The 23,113-nt window shown below is 42.7% G+C and overlaps 2 protein-coding genes across 2 annotated transcripts; one reads left to right on the plus strand and one right to left on the minus strand.

Moving 5' to 3' along the window:
* The first annotated feature begins 3,645 nt into the window (after positions 1–3,645).
* On the plus strand, positions 3,646–23,113 carry LOC146607913 (uncharacterized). The gene is made up of 9 exons (XM_085348417.1): positions 3,646–3,675; positions 3,848–3,903; positions 5,431–5,645; positions 6,248–6,519; positions 9,528–9,641; positions 14,208–14,349; positions 15,402–15,491; positions 22,206–22,234; positions 22,835–23,113. The coding sequence occupies exons 1-9, from the start codon at positions 3,646–3,648 to the stop codon at positions 23,111–23,113; spliced, it is 1,227 nt and encodes a 408-aa protein (XP_085204543.1).
* On the minus strand, positions 17,735–18,975 carry LOC146607914 (uncharacterized). Its single transcript, XM_085348419.1, has 2 exons — positions 18,137–18,975; positions 17,735–17,789 (listed from the first exon to the last, which is right to left on the minus strand). The coding sequence occupies exons 1-2, from the start codon at positions 18,973–18,975 to the stop codon at positions 17,735–17,737; spliced, it is 894 nt and encodes a 297-aa protein (XP_085204545.1).

A 23,113-nucleotide genomic window follows, 5' to 3' on the forward strand; every position in this document is an offset into this window, starting at 1 on the left:
TCCAGGGTCTTCATGATGTGGGAGGTCAGTGCCACGGGCCTGTAATCCTGGGGGCCACTGGGACGAGGCGTCTTTGATACAGGGACGAGGCATGATGTCTTCCCTCTGCAGACTCAGACTCAGCATAAACAGTTTATGAAAGACTCCACACAGCTGGGGGGCACAGGTCTTGAGGACAAGGGGACTCACTCCGTCTGGTCCAGCAGACTTGCCTGAGTGAAGTCTCCTCATTTGCATCTCAACCTGGTATTGAGTGAAGGTGATGGGTGGGGGAGGGGTGTCAGGAATCTCACAGGAGGCAACATGTGAAGAGAGAGGCTGGCACAGTGGTGTGGCTCTGGATTCCAGGCTGACTACAGGTGAGGTTGTGGGGGTGTGAGCAGACACTGTGGTGTCGAATCTATTGAAAAACAGATTCAACTCTTCGGCTCTATTCTCACCTCCCTCAGCTCCCCTGCTGTTGGTTGGCCTGAATCCAGTGATGGTCTTCATGCCCCTCCACACCTCTCTCATGCTGTTCTGCTGGAGTTTCCACTCCAGCTTCCTCCTGTAATTGTCCTTAGCCTCTCTGATCTTGTCCTTTAGTAACACTCAATTAACAACTCAACGAGACTTGACATTACATGACTGGAGAACCTAGAACTAGACAAGAACACAGCTACTGTGGGGGACACACCAAGAAAGAGGGGAAGGACTAAAATACACAAGTGGAATTAACTAGAGGCTATGGAACAGGGGGGAACACAGCTGCGACTAATCTGACAACGAGACAAAGGGGAAGCAAAATTGAATACACTGAACACACGACAAAGGACTATACAAAAAAACAAAAACAGAGATACAGATTGAGATGTGGACTGGCTGAACAAAACAAAGACATGACGGGGAAACAGAAGAATAAACACGGGGACAGAACTAAACCTGCACGAGACACAACAGACTGCACATGGGACGTGGACACAGCGAAAGCCGGGACACAGAACCATAAGGAATACTCAACTAAAGAATATTACAGAATATTAATTCTTAAAAAAAAAAACAAAAACAAAAAAAAAACATAAACAATGGGTTGCCTGATTCAGGAGCATGACAAGTACATATGAATATAACCGTCACGGCTGCCGGGGTGAGCCCTGTGGTGAAGGAGGAAAAGGACCCAAAATGCAGGCAGTTGACTGGTGATGAGAGTGACGTTTATTTACAGAAGTGGCAGTGAGGAATGACAAACGACTGGAGAAACCTAAACTGGGAAAACTAAATGACAAACCTGAGAGCATAAGAAACAGGGTGCAGGGCAGAGCGCCGCAGACGGAGGAACTGAACACCATGGAACATAGACGAACCAACAACAGGCAGGACAACACACAGGGCTTAAATACACACACCGGTAATCAGGGGATGAGAGACAGGAGGGCAACACACAGGGGAAACATAAATTGAACACACTCACATGAGATGGGGACCTTCAGAATAAAACAGGAAACTCAGACACAGAGAACCAGACACGACACTGAACTAAACAGACAGATTCACAAGCAGACAGTGTGACACCATAGACAGACGGAACACAGTCTGTCACAGTCACAGACACAGAACAAAACCCTAACAAATTGCAAATCATAACAGAATACATACTCAGAATAAACAAAAGCATAAAGAAACACAAAACACTGAGTCGACAGACTCAGGACCATGACAGTAACATCCTAAGTTAGTTAAACAACTGTTAACAGTTCGTAAATCAGTGTTATTCCAAACAGTTTGTCTGAAGCAAATTGCTCCAGCTTTATAGACATTAAGGCAGAGTTGTCCAACATAAGGCCAAGGATCCAAAATTAGCCCACAAAAGGCTCTAAGTGTCATGGTCCTGGGTCTGTGACGCGGTGTTTTGTCTTTTCAAATCAAAATCCAACTTATTTGTAGGGCCTTGTTTTACAACTTTTCCTACTAATACAGAAGCTCCCTCATTCATACTACACCAAAGTAATAAAGTCATCGATAAAAAAACAAAACAAAATGAGAGAAAGTTCCCGATTTCTTTACTGTTTGCTGTGTATTTTTTCTTTCTTTGAAATAATGAAAACTTATATTGTTTAATCTGGCAATGAATTACCACTAGTGATGTGCGAATCATGAACGAATCGTTCGATACTCGAGAATCACTTTACTGACAAGTGAATCATGATTCACAAGCCCAACTGACTCACTGACTCATCCCTGTTGCTGTTAGCAAACTAATTTCATTAGTACAAATATATCTAGCTTATAATTAAAATTGTGTGGAAAAAACTACAGCCAGTTACTTAACAAAAACATTTCTGCCCTGAACTGGAAGAAAAAACCCTGAGTAGAAGCTCACATCAAGACAATAGCTCGTCGGTTCACAGTAGCAGTTAGCTCTGCTAACATGCTAACAGCACATTTGAGTTACTCACCCCCTCCTTTCCTGTGCTGAATCGTAGTGTAAGCGAATCACTCAGGACTCACTCACCCCCTCCCTCCTGGCTCACAGCTTCTTCTTGTTGTTTGGCAACCAGTGTTAAGGAGCATTACTGACCCCCTGGCTCACAGCTCAGTGGACATTTAGATGAGAAAATATATATTTGACACATTTGAGGAAAATACTAATAAAATAAAATTAAAATAAATAAAATAAATGTTCCCTTTAGAAATCTTTTTTTTCTTTTTTGCTCTATAAAAATAGTTCTTCTTTTTCAATCACTCATCTTAGGAGTAGGATTTACATGAAAAGAGAAACAAATTAAGTTTGTGTGAAAATGTACATTTTTTGCACTCTCTGGTCAACTGACTCAGTGACTCAAATGACTCAAAAAAACCCGATTCACTTTGGTGAGTGACTCATTCAAACTCGATTCAGTAAAAAGAATCGAATTTACCATCACTAATTACCAGAACTCTTTCTAGAATTTTACACGCTTCTCATGTCGTTTCACTGGTCTGGCCCAATTAATGTCAAAGTCGCTTGTATGCTGCCCATGGTGTGAAATGAGTTTGACATACCTGCATTATGGGCTTGCTCTATTCAAATATAATCCAATAGAGCCATCTAGTGGCCACACAGGTCAATAGCAGGATAGACATGGTGTTCACGCGCCTCCACAAAGTAATTAAGCTAGCCACTAGTTATGCACCTAATATAAACATCACATGGAGGTCATAATAAACTGGTAAAGACTATTAAAAGTCTACACTACAAGAAATTGGGCCAAATTACACATAGGAAAGTGTCGTGATTAATTACCATGAGGAGAACAAAAACACCCTAAAGTCCATATCACACTACAATCTCCATACTTGCAACTCTGAAATATTCATGAGAAGGGTGCACGATCAAGAACTATACAGGTAAATGAATAAATCACATTTCTCTGCTACAGTCCACTTCAGCATCCCCTCAGGCACTGGCACAGCTATATGACTATACAGAAAATTATTCTGACCCTGAAACAATTGTGATCAAACAATGAACCTGGTATCAAAATATTGATCCAATTTAGATCCCAAATATGCTTTAACTTTAGTGAGCGAATTCTAGTGAATATATGATAATAGGTTCTTCATATTCTTATATTAGGTAACTTAAAGGCCATTGTGAGGAGAAAAAATCGAAACTACTCTGGGCTGATGGTCCAAAAAGATTTCAGGACTCAGCAGGTACCTTAAATCAAATTGCTTAAATATCTGCTGCAACAGAGTGAATCTTCAAATCTTGGTTTCAGAATTTTTATTGTTCTGAATCCAAGACCGCACACACTTTGAAATTTTCCATGTTTTGGTACATTACCACCAAAACGTCAGTGTATTTTATTGGGATTTTATGTTCCAGCTTACATCCATCTTTGAACCTGAAGTGGAAACTGAATCTGGAAACATTTCCTACAGGTAATCATTCTGCATAAAAATTTCTATCACATTATTTTGACAGCTACAAGTAATAGTCTTCCAAATTAAGTACAATACTTAGAAATACTACTTTCATGCTATATGACACTGCTGGAGCTCATCAGGTCTCAGCTTGTGTCCAAATGGTGAAGTAGTCTCTCCGGACCCCACAGTTATCTGCTGGTGGTTCTCTGCTTTTTTTAATGAGGGATTCATGACCAGTCCCATGAGATGCTGTGTAAAACACCTTTAGAGTATAAAATTTATTTTTAAAATGCTCAATTAATGAGAAGTAAAAGGTGGTGAAAGGAGTAGTAGCCAGAAAAAAGATACAGCTCTTTTACACTGACCTTTTTTATTCTAAAACTGTTCCAGACAGCAGTGTTGTAGACAGCATTTGTAAACACTGCAATTTTGAGTTTTCTTATCACCGGAGTGCTTCAAACCTGAAATATCACTTTAATGCTTTACACACTATTGATGCCAGAAAACCACCCACCCAAACAAGCAGTTGCGGGAGTTTTCGAAAGACTATGTTAGATGCAGCATGTGGGAGCAGTATAGCAAGACAGCAGGACAAGCTAACATTCGCCATAGCGAAGTGGTTATCTACAAACTGCAGGCTGATTAGGCTCATTCCAATCACCATCTGCACCTGTTGGCAAATGGCTTGCCTGCATATAAGACCAGTGCTCTCAATGAGTCTATGCCAGATCTTCTGCTAACCTGTGTTAGTGTGAGGCCAGTTAGTGTGTTCTTGAGCATCATATCTCAAATATTGAAGGCATGATTACACTGTGACAAGCTGATATTCCTGGGCTTGAGACAGCTGTGCAACAATGGTGCACAGCTGCACTGCTTCAGGACAGTAAAGCAGCAACACTGATCATTTTATTAAGGATGAAAGAATTTGGACAGTTTTTAACTCTCAGTGACGCCGCAGTGTTGATTTGACTTTGGGACGTGAAGCGGATGGATTTTTGGACCCAGATTGCTCCGCAAGGCTCCTGACTACAGTAGCTGTAATGCGCCGACAATCCATCAAGCAGTGCAGCTTCGTAGCTTACCAAAGTCTTAATTAAAACATTTTTTGACAGATTTTTGAGCGCTGTGTACCACATAAAATCGATTCGAGGTCAGTAAGCACAACCAGAATTCATACATAAGGCGCACCGGATTACAAGCTGCACTGTTGAGTTTTGTGAAAATTTAAGCATTTCAAGTGCACATTATATTCCAGAAAATACGGTATAATAAGTTCATAATATACTACTTTTGAATTCATTATTGAATGTTGCTTTGACAATGCAGTTAATCACAAAGAATCATGAGATTAATCACTCTTTAAAAAATGTAAATGCTGCCCAGCACTAATATCTAGAAATGTCTAAACCTCTAAAGTTGCACTGATTTATTCAAATAGCCAGTGCAGCAACAGTAGATAGAACATCTACTGACTGTGTGCTACAGTATTTTACTTCCATGCATCTATTTCTCTCTTCTTTCTTCATTTCTTTTTTCCCACAGATTCAAGTGTCCTGGTTTGGGTCTCTTCCAGTGTTCTCTGACTGGACTGGTGTTTGACATGACTCAGGAGGTGGAAGTTCTGTACAGGATTATCCAGTGGGATCAGAGTATCCTCCAATCAACTGGAAAGATGGCAGCAGGGCCGCTGTTTGAGATAAAGGGCTGTGAGGATGCAATTCGTCAACTCCACTTCCCACATTGTGAAACAGATGAAGGTGAACAAATTACTGTACTGACTGCAAAGTTCCACTCTGAAGAGCTTTTATTTTCAAAGGTCATGGTTGCAGACTTGGGAACAGAAAAACAACAAAACACTATTACAGCAGTGCTTATTCTGAAATTGATCCACAATTTAAAAACTCGGTCTCTTTAAGAAGCTCTTTTAATACTGACCTGTTGTCAGTTAACCTGGTTAACTACATGGTGCTCCAGCTGTTTCTTTTTAAGAACCACGTACTTTTCCAAACCTTTTGACATGTGCCGTTGCCATCAAATTGAAAATGAGCCAATCTTTTTCATGAAACAGTAAAATGTCTAAACATTTGAGATGTTTTGTAGCTCTAGAGTATGGAACCCCGCAAGGGCAAAACCTTTGCGAGTTCATCTTCATTTTTTTTTCCCTCCAGTGTCGCTTGCGGGGCTCCGTACTGGAGATCTGGGTTTGTATTTTTTGTAGAATAAAATTATCCAACTGAGAAAAAAATCTAACCTAGCAACACATAAAGCCAATTATTGTTCAAATTATAGACAGTTGTGCTTAGCCATTTCCTCAGAATTAGATTTGAACAAGTGACAAAAACTGTCTCTGTTTTCACAGCTGTGCTCTCTGATGACTTGCTGTCTGTCATCAACTTCTCCGATGATGGATTTAGCGTCCTACAGCCACTGAAGATCACAGATACTCATGTGATTGTAGAAGTCTCCCACCTCTCTGCCTTTGGGCTTATCTGGGATTTCATAAAGAGGTTTTTGACCATAAAGAATCCAGTTAAGGGCCAAGTTTTACTGTTTGTCAGAGCAACACCGATGGGAGCACAGACACAAAACCTTGATGTTTTTCTCCTGCCATGCAACGTCCCTCTGCACGAGGTAAAGTTGGATCAAATGCTATATCTTCATCGCTTTCAATACTTTTAGTGCAAGCAAAATATAATGTCAAAACAAAAGTGCTTTTATTAATGGGTATGAATGAGGTTAGGTGTATAAAGTGCTTTGTGTGTCAAGTTAAAAGTGAGATATAAAAATCAGTCCATTTACTTTCTTTTTTTCCCTGAGGTGTATGAAGGAAGTTGAACACAGCTAAGCTTTCATTATGTTAGATGGCTGAGCAAAACCCCAAACACCAGCTGGAGATGACGAGTATCACGCATCTTTCTGTGTTCAGCTGCACTTTGTTTTATGCTGTTCACATGTTCACATTTCATTTGTCTTCAGACTCTTTTTCATACATGATGATTTTGGGAGCTACTCCAGTATACCTTGAGATTGTGATGTTACAATTGGCATCCACTAGGAGAGCGTTCTTCAAGCAAATATTTGAATTGAATGGAAGCCCCTGACTATGGCATTATTTTTGTACCTCTTATGAGCACACACAAATTATTTTTGCAAGTACAAATTTAGAATTTTGAGGAGGAAATTATTGCTGCGTGCAAGAAATGTATTTCAGTGTTTGCTATTATCCATAACCAGAGATGGGCAGTACTGTAATCTGATTACTTTTTTCAATTAACGAGTAAAGTAAGGGATTACTATTGCAAAAACGGTAATTACATTACCGTTACTTTCCCGTAGTAACGCTGCGTTACTGCGTTACTAAAACCGTGATTTTTTTTTGCGAGAATGTCTCACGACAGTGACGTAAGCGAGGGCGCCGTTAGTGACAACAGCTGTGTGCAGATCAACAATGGATCACATATCGATTGTGGGAGAGAGTATGAGCGTGCAGCGTTTAAAGCGTGGAAGTACTGACCTTACTTTGAGTTTGATTCCATAAAAAGTGACAAAAACATTAGTGTCCATCGTGCGTGGGAAGAAAACTTCTTTTTACAGCGAAAAAAACCCCCCTAAACTTCCAAGCAAGCACCGAGTGCGCAACGACGTAATGGGAAACTCACAGAGAAAGTCGCGGATTCTTCAACTGACCGTGGCACACCTGCACCAGGGTAAACCTCCGCCTACCATAGTCCTGCTATGACCGCTGAGTCTTTGACTTTATTTATGTTCTGCTGTGTTTTACTTGCATCTATTTGAAAGACTGAGTGTAAACACAAAAAATATTTTATTTTATGTGCTGGAATGTGCAGAAAATAGGTTTAAATGTTAAACTAATTTATTCAAGTCAGAGAATGTTGCATATAATTAAATTTTTGCTTGATGCATAAAGTTAAAAGATTAAAACTGATAAAACAAGTTTAAAAAAAAAAGAGACTTTTCCATTTGATTACATTTTGTATGATGGATTATGTAGAAAAAGTAGAATTGGGCTGAAAGATCTATCGCTTTATCACCTCTTCAGGTTGTAAATCGTGTTTTTAAAAAGTAACTAAGTAACTAAGTAATTAATTACTTTTGAAAATAATTAATCAGTAAAGTAACGGGATTACTTTTTTGGGGAAGTAATCAGTAATTAGTTACTGATTACTTTTTCAAGTAACTTGACCAACACTGTCCATAACACATACAATAACAGTCCCTCTCGTGCAGTCACAGACTTGGATGCAACAATTCTGATTTGCTGTTTTGGTCTCCAATCAGCTCGCTAGCTACTGCATTCCAGGAACACTGTCCAAAGTGTAGCTAAATCCAGTGGAGAATTAAACCAACAATGGTCCTAAAAATTATATATTTAAAAAAAAATAATTAATCATACTAACCAAAAATGGATTTAGCTACAACCAAAACAGCCAATCAATTTTTGCATCCAAGTCTGTGATTGGTTGGTTTTGTGGCATATTTATAACAATGTACAGAAAGAGTTGTGCGTGCAGGGAGCAGAGATGTTGAGAGCGGGAGCGACACACTGAGAGCAAGTCTGCAGATGACTGTGAGCACACAGAGCAGAGATCTGAGCAAGAGCAAAAACTGACCGAAAGGGGCTGTGTGTGTATATGTTTGATAGCAAACACTGAAATACATTTCTTGTACGCAGCAAAGAATTTTGTTCACTCAAATTAAACTTTCCTTTGCTCAAAATAATTTTCTTCTCAAAATGTAACATTTGTATTTGCAAAAATTATTTACATGCGCTCAGAATAGAGGCACAAAATAACGCCATACTCAACGGAATGGTTGAGATGTTTGTGCATTTCAAAATTTTGTACTAAACTCTATTTAGTATTTATACTAATCACTAAAATGTACTTTGTATGTATACACACTTATGAGATGTAAAATTGTAATGAAATACAAAACTGAAAATTGTTTAATTTTCAGTTTTGTATTACATCGGTAACATCAGTGATGTAACCTGGGTTCATAAGTGGTTCCGGGTCTTTCAACAATCAGGCCCCTTCTCCCAGGTGACCCAGCTAGGGTTGATCAAGCCCCAGCTTGTGTCCAGGTAGCTCTACCCTACATGCCACGCCTCTCTTCTTTTGATCCACAACCACCTCGATGCCGCTTCTGCTGCGTTGGTGGCCAATTTGATGGCCCTCTGCTGGGATCTCCCTTTGCACAGGGCTTTTGGACAGCAGCTTAGAATGTGCTCCAAGGTTCCTCTCTTCTGACAGAGGATGCAACCTGGTGTCTCCACCTTCCCCCATAGTTTAACATGAAATTAAAAAAAAACAAAAAAACATTACAAAATGGTGAGGAAATAATTTGGGGAATCTGAGCATCCGTAGGTCAGTAAATAAAGAAAGAGACAATTCTTTCCAGTTATATCGCTGAGCACACTCACAGAGCTGTTTATTTTCAAAGGTTATGGTTGTGTATTAGAGCTCAGAAACTTTCAAATGGAATCATTTAAACATTAAAAATATTTTATTTTTGTTCTTTTATTCTTGTGAGGTTGAAAGTGATCTGATTTCTGATGTGTCACTTGGCCTCTACTGAAAATTAAGCCTCTAAATAAAATGTTCTGGTGTCTCCTTAAGGTGAAAGCACAGCATCCACACTCTGTTTACATCCCGGTGCCTTCCAACTGTAAACTCATCAAAAATGAGACTTACACTGTTCTCTGTCCAACAGCCAGGAAAATCCAACCCAAGGTAAATATTGTACAAGAAAAATGACTAGTGCTACCTGTACTACTGTAGAGAACAGGATACCAGTTCTTCCTGGAGGATGTTGAATTCAAATATAAACAGAGATGGGAGGCATTTTAATAGCTTTGTTTTTCATACTCATCTGATACAGAAAGAGAAATAAGAGAACACTGAATTCTCTCTTTAGCAATAAAACATAAAGCTTTGTAGGTTGAGCTGCTAAACATGACAAAATATATCAACCATCAAGAAGAGTCAAACTCCTTTGTTTGAAAAAAATCTGACATCCTTAAACTCCAAAACAGTTTTGCTGTAGACTGATATGCTGAATGAAAGTCATTTTCTAGTGTTAAGCTAAATTTGATGCAAGTACTAGAAGACATTTTACTGGCCTATCAGTTAATTAACCCACAAACAGAGTAAGGGATCATGTAGAACTGTCACCTGTTCAAAATGGACACGCATATACTGAGTAGGAACCATGACTGAAATAGAGGCCCCTGGTGATCCACTGTGAATGGTAACCTTGCTAAAGCTTACAGTTTTTCTCAAATGCTAAAACACATGTCACAAACGTTACCACCAGGTCCCCCAATGTCCAAACACAACACCCTTCTCTAAAGCTACATAAACACAACCACACCTTCCCACTGCAAAACTCAAACTCCCACACCAAGAGAGCAGCTCGAAGCTGTCAAAACTGTAAACACTATACACAGCATTACACACTACAGCAAAACAATTGAAAACACAATGCTCAATTTGTGAGAAGGTTCTTTGTTTCATAACTGCCAATGCATATTTTAGAAACTATACAGTAACGGATCGTCGTAGATCTCTGCAGAGGATTAGGCATTTAGATTTGTGAGTTTCATATGAGTAGTATAAATCTATAGAAAATCCTGCATGTACGTACACTACTGTAACACAATTCAATGCTAAAACAGAATCTATTGCACACAACAGTAATCTTGAAAACATGAACAGGGTTTGAAGTTTTTTTATTTACGTTATTCACACCACACACACACCACAATCACTGTGCAGCATCATGTCGCTGAGCTGTTGCTCGCATCTCGTCCGTAATGATGGTGCGAGGTTGTCTTGCTCTCCCTCCTGGACCTTCTCCTCTCCCATGTTGGCCTTCTCCTCTTCCTCATTGGTCGCTCCTCTTCCTCCTCTCATTGTGTGGATGCTTTAAGCATCCACACTATTGAGTTCCTTCTTGATGTTTCCGTACACTTTTCGCCGTGGATCTACTTCCACAATTTTTGTGCTATTTTCACCGTTCAAATTTTAAACTATTCTGCTATTTCTGCTAATGACGGCTATGTCTTTTGGTATTTTTCACTATTATACTTTTTAAAATATTAAGCTTTTTTCCTTTAATTTGAAATGAATGGGAAACTTCTGCAATTCTGCTAAAATTTGCTTGTTTTTGAAACTTAACTACTTCCTCATATTTTCACATAGAGCAACCATTCAAACTTTAAAATGTTCTCAAATTATTGGGCTATTCAGGTATAAATCAGCTTTTTCAAATCTTTTACCGTTTTACTTTTATGCCTCTTAAAGTTTTCAGTTGCAAAATTGTGATTTTTCACAAAATACATGCGTTGTTATGGTTGCTATGCTCTTGGCTTCCAGTGTGCCACTGAAGGTTTTGCAGTCTTCTCTTCATGTCCGAACAACTTCTTGCTACTTGCTCAATTTTCACTCAACTTCCACAAATTATACATCAAAACTTAGGTATTTTTGCTGGCTTTCAGGAAATGTCACCATCATTGTTGTGGGACTTATAGAATGTTTGCAAATCTCCTCAGACCAACACAAAGTCGGAAAACTCTCCATAGAAAGTCAATGGAGAGTTTGTTCAAAATCACCGCTTGATTTCTGTAATGAGAGGCATATTCGAATCGTCATATCTCCTTAACAAAACAAAGTTAAGACATGAGGCTTGTCCCAGTATATCTTCAGACACTCCTAACACTCACAATTCAAGAATTTCTTTCTCACCTATTACCGTTCTGAAATGAGTTAGACTTGTTTGAGGGTAGCAAATTCGTCCTTCGCTCAGATTTCTTCAGATTTCAAACTCTGGAAATGAACCACTTTTTTCTCTCGTCATAACTTTTTGTTGGATTTCCACAGAGACCTGAAAATTTCCATGACTGTTCACCAAATCCTGCTGTCTCTTATGGTGAAAGAATGATATCGATGCTCCAAATAGATTTAGAGTTACAAAGCGTTGTTTGAGGGCAGGTCAAGGCATTTTTTGCTTTGCTCTACTCAGTTATGGTGCATTACCAGTCAAATATCTTTAATAATTCATATTTTAATGATAAATTGTTAACACTTTAAGATTCCCCCATCTCTTCTGAACAAAACGGTGTAAGAATGACCGTTCTAGCCCCCACGGTTAGGAAATTATGGTCATTTGTTTGAGGGGAGTCATCACTATGAGAAATAGACTGTGCAATAATCCTGTGTCTCTCTGTGCTGCGTGCACCTGTTTTGGCGGGAAAAAGTACACAGCCTCTCTGATTGGTGGATTCAAATTCAGCAGCTCCCAGGCTGCTTGACTGAGCTAGAAACTTGCTTCTCTCTCCGTGTGTGTGTGTGTGTGTGTGTGTGTGTGTGTGTGTGTGTGTGTGTGTGTGTGTGAGTGAGTGAGTGAGTGAGTGAGTGTGTGTGTGAGACAGAGAGAGAGAGAGAGCCTTTTTATGGGATGATCTCATTGTAAGATTCAAATTCAATATATTTAGACTGGTTGACTGATTTGGATCTTGTGTGTGTGTCTCTCTGTGCATGTGTGTTTCCATATGTGTCCATATTTGTGATTGTGTGGCTGTTATATATATTTTTTGCCGATTTTTTTCATTCAACAAGTATATTTGAGGGACCCTTAGGATGTTCCGCATTTTTTCAGCTGTCCATTTTGCTTTTCCAATTTTTCTGTTTAAGTTATTACTATTGCGCTAAATCATAGCATTTCTGCTGTTTTATAAGATTTGTGCTAAATATAGTATTTCTGATTAATTATAGTGTTTCTACCAAATCATAGTACAGTATTTTTGGTTTTTATAGGATTTTTATAGGATATTTATATTGCTTAATATAGTATTTCTGCTTATTATAGGATTTGTGCTTAATGTAGTATTTCTGCTAAATGTAGTATTTATGCTTAATCATAGTATTTCTATATATTTCTGCCAGGTCCCCAGGCAGCCAATCCTCTGTGAGGACTAAGGCATTCAAATTTACATATCAGGGCCTGCACGGCTTCCCAGCCAATCATATATGTGGGCTGAGGCATTCAAATTTGCATATCGGGGCCTTCGTGGCTTCTAAGCCAACAAGTCATCGATATCATATATCTCTAAAAATTCATATTTTAATGATAAATTTTCAACACTTGACGATTCCCCCATCTCTTCTGAACAAAACGTTGTAAGAATGACCGTTCTGGCCAATACAGTTAGGAAATTATGGTCATTTGTTTGAGGGGAATCCTCACTATGAGAAATAGACTACAAAAATCCTGTCTCTGTGCTGCGTGTGTGCACCTGTTTTGGCGGGAAAAAGTACACAGCCTCTGTGGATTCAAATTTAGCAGCTCCCAGGCTGCTTGACTGAAAACATGCTTCTCTCTCCCTTTGTGTGTGTGTGTGTGTGTGTGTGCATGAGAGAGAGAGAGACCCTCTTTAGGGCAGCATCTCATTGTTGGAAAAAAAATAGAATATATTCAGACTGGTTGACTGGCATAGACCCTCCGTGTGTCTCTCTCTCTGTGCATTTGTGTATACATATTTGAGTTTGTGTGTATCTGTTGGCTGTTCCTTCTTGTTTTTTAAATTTATTTTCTGCTAAGTTATTCCATTTTAGCAAAGTTCCTTTGCTTCTGCAAAGTTTTTACAATTTCTGCAACTTTTCAGCTTTTTCAGCTAGTTTTTGCAGACAGCTTCAGCTTTAAAGCATCCACACTGCATTTTCGCAGGAAATGCAAATTTTTCTAGTTTGAATTCCTCTTCCTCATTGGCCTGCTCCTCTTCTTCCAGGGCCAGCTCTTCTCCCTCCTCTGCATCAAATTCCTCTTCCCCTGACTCTGCCTTCATCCCTTGTGTTTGTTTGGAACCTTCAGCATACTGTGCACTCTGAACTTGCTTTTACATGTGGGTACAGCATTAGCAACAAGTGTCTTCAATTTTGAGTCATTGTGTGTAGTGAATGACACCAGGTGTGTTCCCTGTGTTCAAAGATTGGTGACTGTGGCAAGCATTTTGCATCACATGGGCTTTCATTTGAGGATATGAGCAGAGTTGTTTTGCAACATGTGTTTTAGCAAGGAAAAATGTGTTTAGATTTATGAGTACAGAGGGTTGTGTTTTGTGAATTGTGTCTTCATGTGACATGTGTTTATGGTACTGGAATATGGTGGCTACATTTAGTAAATGTGTTTAGACTACTGGTCATTTGGGTTACAGGATTGGCTTTTGTGTTTTAACATTTGAGAAAAACTGTAATAAACGTGCCATGGATAAAGGCATTGACCTCGATTCTTGTTTTCAGAAAGCTGAATTTGACATGGAGTTTGGACCAAACTACTATGCAACATTTGAGATCCGTTTTAATGTAAACACAGAAGAAGTCACTGTAACAGTTCAAGATCAAACCAATGAAGAAGTCTGGGAGCATGACATTGATATGGCAGGTAAAGGCTTCATCCTGCAGCAACATCATTTTCTCTCATAGTGTCCAATACTATAGAAATAAAAAGAAGATTCCTCGTATTCTCTGTAGCTCTTCATGAAAAATGGAAATGACAGGGCGATTGGAGTGGCAGGATGGTCACTCAGCTACACCAATTGAACTAAAATTAATACTAAATCAGTGTTAATGTTGCCAAAACAATATTGAAATGTAGTTTCCTCTGGTACCCGTAACATATTGAATCCATGGCTGTCTTAGTGGTGTCCAGAAAATGATCTGGGAAACTTTCTAGGGAAAGCCTGGTGATATCAGGAGAGACAGCATCCATTACACTTGGAGTAGAGAAGCTCTCATTGATAGGAATTTTGCCAAATTTATTAAACCCCCAAGACATGACAATTCAGAGCTGTAACCAGGAGGCAGATTTTTGTTTTAGATTACGTATTAATGTAGCAATAATTAAACCATTACCTAAAAGGGTTTAATTTGACACAGGTGTCTAATTAATTATACATGATGAGTTTCAAAACATATGAGTGTACAGTGTTCATCACAGTTATCACAGATCTGCTGTCCTGTGGAACCAGTTCCCAGTTTGGACTCCCTACTTTTAAGAATAGGCTTAAAACTTTAATTTTTGATAAAGCTCCTTTAGTTTTCACTGTAACTAAGAGATCCATTGATGCTCTGAGCTTTTCTTATTTACTACACTATGTGTTTATTCGCCAACTCTGCATTTAATCAAGAATCGCCAATTAACCTAACCTCACTAACTACGCTTTTGGACGTTGGGAGAAGCTGGAGTCCCCGGAGAGAACCCACACAAACATGGGGCAAACATGCAAACTTCACACCGAAAGGCCTCGGCCAAGTGGAAACAAATTCAGGCTGTGAGACAACAGTGCTAATGACCACACCAACATGCTTTAATATCTGTCTCTTTTTCACAGTGTGTCTTTTGTCCTGTCTTCCTCCCCTCACCCCTACTAATGTTTGTTCACTCTTCTTGTCAGACCCACCCTAATTGTCTTCACCTGTCTCAATCACTTTCAGCTGTGCCTCCTTCTCCACCTGTCTCCTGTAGCAGTTGTCAGACGCTTCACCAGAAGAGTGTACCGCAAAGCAGGATGTTGCCTCATCCAGGTAACTTCGGGGTTGTCCGTACTATGGAAGTAGTTTGCAATTTATCAGGGTAAATATTAGTGATGGGCAGATGAAGCTTCATGAAGCACTGAAGCTTTTCATCCAATTGGTTCACCCCAGCGCAAAGCTTCTTGAAGCTTCATTTGCTCTAGTAGGACACCTACTGGACGTAAAAATATTAGTTGGCATGAATTTGAAGAGTGTGGCCTTTTGCACACAGCCTGTAAATGTCAACAACAAAAGGAGTGTGTAAAACATGTATATTGTAGTGATGGCAGTATACTGTGTATATTTATACTGGCAGTATGGAAAATGATTATTTGGAAATGCTTAAAATGGAAATGATCATTTACTGTGAGGTGAGGTGTGGTTGGGGTGTGGACAGTGGTTGTGCTTTTGGTATGGACAGCTAGGTATGGACAGCTACACACTGAGCCTCAGTCCTGCCTGTTCACATTTTATTCTGTAAAAAATTTTTATGACCTTTTTAGTGGGGAGAACATAGCTAGGATTTAATGACTTAACAAATCTTTTGAATCCTTTGTCCTCCACAATGCTAAATGGCTGGGAGTCCTCAATCACCATGCTAACCAGGTCTTCATCTATTTGAGATTGTTCTCCTGAGGAAAGACAATAAAGACAAAGCACAAATATAAATATCACACACGTAACTTATTACAGCTGTATAATATTGTTATATTATTTAGTAACATTACTGCATGCTATATTATCATGGGATTTGATGGCTCACCTGGTCTTGCTCCACAATCGATGTTCCCCTTATTCTCATGCAAAGCTCTGTAGTGCCTAAGCATGGATGAGGTGTTGTTGTTATATCCCAGCTCCCTGGCACATAGCAAACACTTCACCTTGTACAAAAGTCAAGACAGCTTAACATAAATTGTATTGCACCATCAGTATTATGAAAATACATCTTCTGTAGAAATTTACATACCTTGTTGGGAGGAATAAGATCAAAATGTTCCCACACAGGGGAGGACATCCTCCTCTTCTTAGCTGGCTCCATTCTCTCCTGACTTTCTCTCCTCACTCTCATAAACCTCCAAACTGTCTCCAAACTCTCACTAACCGCAACTCTCCATCAAACACCCACATTTTTGAATGAAGTCTGAGGGGTTTATATCGCTGTCATATCTTGCGGCAAAGTTCGAACCACTTCATGAACCAGTCATGTGGTACAGCCGGGCAGCGAGGCATTGGACGTCATCATTTTCAGCTCCTCCCATAAATGAAGCAAGCCTCGATACGCGCATTGCGGGAACGCTCCCTCAATTACTCGACACAAGCTTCGAAGCCTCGATACAGAACGTCACATCACTAGTAAATATCCATGTTAACTCATTTTGTGAGCCTAACTGTCACGGTGCGGCATGGCACACCGTGGAAGGAGTGGGGAAGGAGGACCCAGGCGCGGTGCTCTACGTATAGACAGTGTTTATTTACAGAGGGTGATATCAAACAACAATAAATCCCCGTGTTTCTCCCCAGACTCCCGTGTCGTGTCCTCCAAGTGCTCTCTGCTCCCGTGTCTGCACTCCCGGTGCTCGCTGCTCCTTAAGCCTTCCACGCTCCTCCTGCGGGAAACAATAGCGGCAGCAGTCAGGACACTGAACAATGGCAGGCATACACTACACGACCAAAACCTAAACTGGGTAACTAACGTGGAGTCCCAAGCAATGATCCCGCGTCGGTGGGAGCTCCAAGACTCTCTTAAGTAGCTCCCCCGACGAGGCCTGATCAGCAGCAGGTGTGTGGCTTCGGGTGTGGCCAGTCCCCTTGCAGGGCCACACCCTCCAGGCCTGACGCCGCCTATAAACAAGTGCTCAGCCACCCACACACACATATACACAAGCACAGGGAAGGGGGAGCAACACCAAAATACACAACAATAATAATAATAATAATAATAATATAATACATGACTGCTCAGGGATCCTGGGTCGCCCAGTCCCAGGACCCTGACAGTACCCCCCCCTAAGGGTCGGCTCCCGACGACCCCAAAACCAAAACAAAAAACAGCACAACCAACCCAGGGCGGGCGGCTGGGGGAACCAGGACGGAGGGCCAGAACCAAAACAAGCAAAAACAACAAAACAACAAACCGACCCAGTCCACAGTCTCAGAGTCAGACCGCGCATCCCGCAGCGGTGCAAAAAGAAAACGAAAAGACGCCACAAACAGTCACAGGCGGCCCATCAACACAACAAGAGAGTTCAGGGGGCCTACCTCGAGCCCAACGGCGGCGACGTAGCAGCTCCGGCGGACGGCCCCGGCGGCAGCAGCAAAACAGTTCAGGGGGCCTGCCACGGGTCCGGTGGCGGCGGAACGGTTCTGGTGGCCTGCCACGGGTCCGGTGGCGGCGGCGCTGCTCCTCCGGCGGCCTGCCACGGGTCCGGTGGCGGTGGAACGGTTCTGGTGGCCTGCCACGGGTCCGGTGGCGGCGGAACGGTTCTGGTGGCCTGCCACGGGTCCGGTGGCGGCGGCGCTGCTCCTCCGGCGGCCTGCCACGGGTCCGGTGGCGGTGGAACGGTTCCGGTGGCCTGCCACGGGTCCGGTGGCAACGTCGCTGCTCCGGTGAGCAACAGCGAGGCGTGGCAACAGGTCCATGACGCGCCAATCGCTGACATGGACGCACCGGACGTGGACGGCGAGGAGGCCGCGCTAGACGTGGAGGTCCCTCCGGTCCGCTGACCTCCGGCCGAGCGAGCTCCTCCTCGGCCGGCAGCGAGAGCTCCTCCTCGGCCGGCAGCGAGAGCTCCTCCTCGGCCGGCAGCGAGAGCTCCTCCTCCGGCTCGCTGAGCTCCTCAGCTGGCAGAGCGGGCTCCTCCGGCTCGCTGAGCTCCTGCTCAGGCATGCCGAGCTCCTCCGGCTCACTGAGCTCCTCAGCTGGCGGTGCGGGCTCCTCCGGCTCGCTGAGCTCCTGCTCGGGCATGCTGAGCTCCTCCGGCTCGCTGAGCGCCTCAGCTGACGGTGCGGGCTCCTCCGGCTCGCTGAGCTCCTCAGCTGGCGGTGCGGGCTCCTCCGGCTCGCTGAGCTCCTGCTCGGGCATGCTGAGCTCCTCCGGCTCGCTGAGCTCCTCAGCTGGCGGTGCGGGCTCCTCCGGCTCGCTGAGCTCCTGCTCGGGCATGCTGAGCTCCACAGCTGGCGATGCGGGCTCCTCCGGCTCGCTGAGCTCCTGCTCGGGCATGCTGAGCTCCTCCGGCTCGCTGAGCGCCTCAGCTGACGGTGCGGGCTCCTCCGGCTCGCTGAGCTCCTGCTCGGGCATGCTGAGCTCCTGCTGCAGCTGGACGAAGTCTGAGGTTTCCCGAGCTTGCACTACCCCCCGGGCTTTATGCAGGGTGCAAAGGCAGGCGGAAACTCCCTTGAGCTGGCCGAGGTAGGGGTTTCCCTCCAGGATTGCCTCGATGGCGTTTAACCCCACCACTCTTGCCCTTGTGTTGGTGGTGTGAGTTACCCAGTCCATCAGGCGTTGGACGCGGGTGAGGTCGCTCTCTCCGGACAAGGCCGCTGGAGTGGGCAGTGGAATGGAGGCTGTTGCTGGTGGAGAAGATGGCTGAGCGTGTGATGTGGATGGTGAACAGGATGAAACGGTAAGCGGTGAGGTAGATGTCGCGGGGGATAATTCAGCAGGTGACGGCTGGATCACTAGCCGGGCGATAGGCTGAGGTACAGCGACCAGCTGGGCCGCGGGCTGCGCTTTGGCTACCGGCTGGGCAGCTGACCGTATAAACATAGCCCCAGTCGAGGTGAGTGACAATGAATTGTCCATATGACTCACCACAGCCGGCTGTTGAGATGTCTGTGGATTTAGCTGCGGTGAGGAACGCTGGCGGCGCGAACGTAGTTTCCGTGTCGGCGTCGGGGCCGGCGTCTCAGGCAGTGAATCCACCAGCTGTCCGAGCTGGTGGGCAGCCTGAGGAGGAGAGTGGAGGTGGAGGGTGGAAAGTAGGAAGTCCAGGACCACCGCATTAAGGGAGTCCACCAGCCAGGGGAATTCAAAAAGCATCTCCTGCAGCCGCCTCTCCACGGCGTGACGCAAACCTTCCGCAGGCTTCTCCCACCATAATTCACACATGCGGTACACTTTGTCCATAATTTCCCTCCTGAGCCTCTCCTCGGAGACCGCTGGGTCCATAAGTGGCGGGATCATTCTGTCACGGTGCGGCATGGCACACCGTGGAAGGAGTGGGGAAGGAGGACCCAGGCGCGGTGCTCTACGTATAGACAGTGTTTATTTACAGAGGGTGATATCAAACAACAATAAATCCCCGTGTTTCTCCCCAGACTCCCGTGTCGTGTCCTCCAAGTGCTCTCTGCTCCCGTGTCTGCACTCCCGGTGCTCGCTGCTCCTTAAGCCTTCCACGCTCCTCCTGCGGGAAACAATAGCGGCAGCAGTCAGGACACTGAACAATGGCAGGCATACACTACACGACCAAAACCTAAACTGGGTAACTAACGTGGAGTCCCAAGCAATGATCCCGCGTCGGTGGGAGCTCCAAGACTCTCTTAAGTAGCTCCCCCGACGAGGCCTGATCAGCAGCAGGTGTGTGGCTTCGGGTGTGGCCAGTCCCCTTGCAGGGCCACACCCTCCAGGCCTGACGCCGCCTATAAACAAGTGCTCAGCCACCCACACACACATATACACAAGCACAGGGAAGGGGGAGCAACACCAAAATACACAACAATAATAATAATAATAATAATAATATAATACATGACTGCTCAGGGATCCTGGGTCGCCCAGTCCCAGGACCCTGACACTAACCAGCTCTGGAGCAGGTTTGGTTTCAAATAAGAAGTCAGCAGATATAAAATCAATGCTTACTGACCAATCAGTAACATCACCGTTCCTCGAGGATTTCTAAGACCCCTGCTGGGAGAGTACGAGGGTTGAAAGTTCTTCCGTTGCATCTAAAGTCGTTTTGTTTTTTAGATGCAACTTTATTCAAAGTCAAAGTAAACTTTGTGATCTCTCCCATATACAGTGCAGTATGCATAAAAATGAGATCATGAGGTTCCAGTTTAATTCAGTGCAAAAGACGAACAATAAATATAAGAAGTTTTATTTATTATTCATTGATTTATACTTTTTTTTTCTTTTTTGCAGTAAACGATTTTCCAACGATGTTATCATTCTATAAGCACTTTTGTCTGATCTTAAGACACGACACATACACTGCAGTTGTTAACATCATATCAAAGCTGCATGTGTCAAAGTCTGTGTGGCAGACCGTGGGAAGTGGGGAATGAGGACCCAGATGCAGGATTCTTAATGATGAGCAGTGAGTTTATTTACAGTGATGTAAACAGTTCACACAAAAAAAACCCTGTGCTCTTCCCTGATTCCCGTGCCGTGTCTTCTTCCCAATTGCCTCACGTTCTCCGCTCCCGTGTGTCTGCACTCCCAGTGATTGCTGCTCTCAGGCTTCCTACGCTCCTCCTGGGGGGGAAACAATAGACTGTGGGCATACACTAACTTAGACTTTGCTCTCAAGACACTGACATGGAGTCTCTCACAATCATCCCACACCGGTGGGAGCTCCATCACACTCTTAAATAGCTCCCCCGATGAGCCTGATCAGCGGCAGGTGTGTGGCATGGTCTTCAGGTGTGGCCAGTGCCCTAGCAGGGCCACACCCACCAGGCCTGCAGGTGCCTGTCACCCAGCCTACAGGAAACAGCTGCACACACTACTCTCTCATCCTTAAATAAATATGAGTCTGCAGCTGAGATAATACAAAATAAAACTCACAGGATCGGTTATGTCCAGAGTTTTGGGTGTGCTCCATAAAGAGAGTCAACTGTGAGTCAGTTACCACGGTAACAGTCTCTGTGACCTAAACCTGCTCGTTTGCAGGTTTCCCTCTGACTACTCTCCTCCTGCTACACCTGAACCAGCTGACTGACACTTATAAAATCCTATAGCAGAGCAGATTAATTTACATTATTTTAAACTTTTTTAAAAACATTGAAATCCCAGTTATATCATAGTTTGCTATTTTTTATATTTATTTACCATGAGTCAATTTACAATCAATTCTAAATATAAAAGGATGGACACAGTGACTACATTGCAGTTTTTATTATCAATATCTAAAAAAAAAACTGTGGACAGTAGTGATCTGTTATGATCATCACACTGAAAACAGTTTTATATTTGACTATAACTGACTGCGAGGTTAGTTTCATAATCATTAACATGCCAGTGTTCAGTGATCAGTGGACCTTGATTATGTCAAATAACATTTTATGAGGTACAGTGTTTGAAATTCAAGTCTGAACCAATAGTACATAATAGGACATCCATGTAGTTGTAAAAGCACGATCATATATTAAGTAATCTGAGGTATTCAGAATACGTTACTCTCATTGAGTAACGTAATGGAATACATTACAAAATACATTTGGGGCATGTATTATGTAATCTGTAGTGGAATACATTTTAAAAGTAACCTTCCAAACACTGACCACACATACCAATCATACGAACCACATCAGAAAGTGTGATCTGAAACTGTCCTTGGTCCACTGCCTGTTACAAGAAATTTGCACAATTCAAAACTTAAAAAGCAAAAACACAAACAAAAAAGTCTGTAAGATTCCATTTTGACTCTTTTCTGTTTTATAGCAGCAAAAATATATTTCAGGACTTGTAAATTTTTGTTTGTATTGTCTTTTCCTTTTTTATTTCAGGTTCTCCAGAGGTGAATGTCGCACCAAAGGTGAGTTTTAAGCTCTGTTAGCCTGCCCACTATTGCTGCTCTTCTGTGTGTTGATTTGATTTTTTACCCTGGCTCCCCCGTTACTGTTGTTTCTGTGTTTGCAGTGTCATATCTGTTGACCTAAGAATATTTCCATGCTTCAAAGTAATAATTACTGTGGATGGAAATAATAGATGGAATAATATTTTTATTGCAAAAGTGGTCATGAATTAGACCCAGTAATCAGGTCAAAACTGCAGAACAGTGGGAAAGCTAATCAGTGGCAAGAACGAGTCAAGGAGCTGGACTCCTGCGGCAATGAACAGCCAGGACGAGTGACATGCTTCCGCCTTGCTCTAGAATCTAGAGCAAGGAGGAAGCATGTCACTCGTCTAGATACTGGACTCCAGTCTAGATACTGGAGTCCAGTATCTAGACTCCAGTATCTAGAGTCTAGATACTGGAGATTAGGAAAAGGCCAACACAGATCAATTACAAATAACATCTTTTTGTGGATGATGGGATGAAGTCCCTTCTGAACTGTTACAAAGTTACATTAACATAATATTGCCTAAATTTAAGTAACATGGAAAATAACTAACACTAAACTCTGATTTTTAGCTGAAAGTTTCAACTGAGCTTCTCGAGATCCTGAATGATTTAGATGATGGGGACTTTGACACCTTTAAGTGGCACCTCAAGTCTGAGCTGTGGAAAAACATCAAGCCCATCCAAGAAAACAAGCTTACGAAGGCAGAGCGGCATGCAATGGTGGATCTCATGGTGCAGAAGTATGAGATAAGCGGAGCTGTAGAAGTGATGGAGAGCGTTTTATTGAAGATCAGCAGGAATGACCTGGTGGAAAAGTTAAGACTCTTAACTGTGGATACACCAATCTGA

Source organism: Diplotaxodon limnothrissa, linkage group LG23 (assembly GCF_057381915.1).
Source record: "Diplotaxodon limnothrissa isolate DT_005_m linkage group LG23, D_limnothrissa_male_GT1.1, whole genome shotgun sequence".
Lineage (NCBI taxonomy): Eukaryota > Metazoa > Chordata > Actinopteri > Cichliformes > Cichlidae > Diplotaxodon > Diplotaxodon limnothrissa.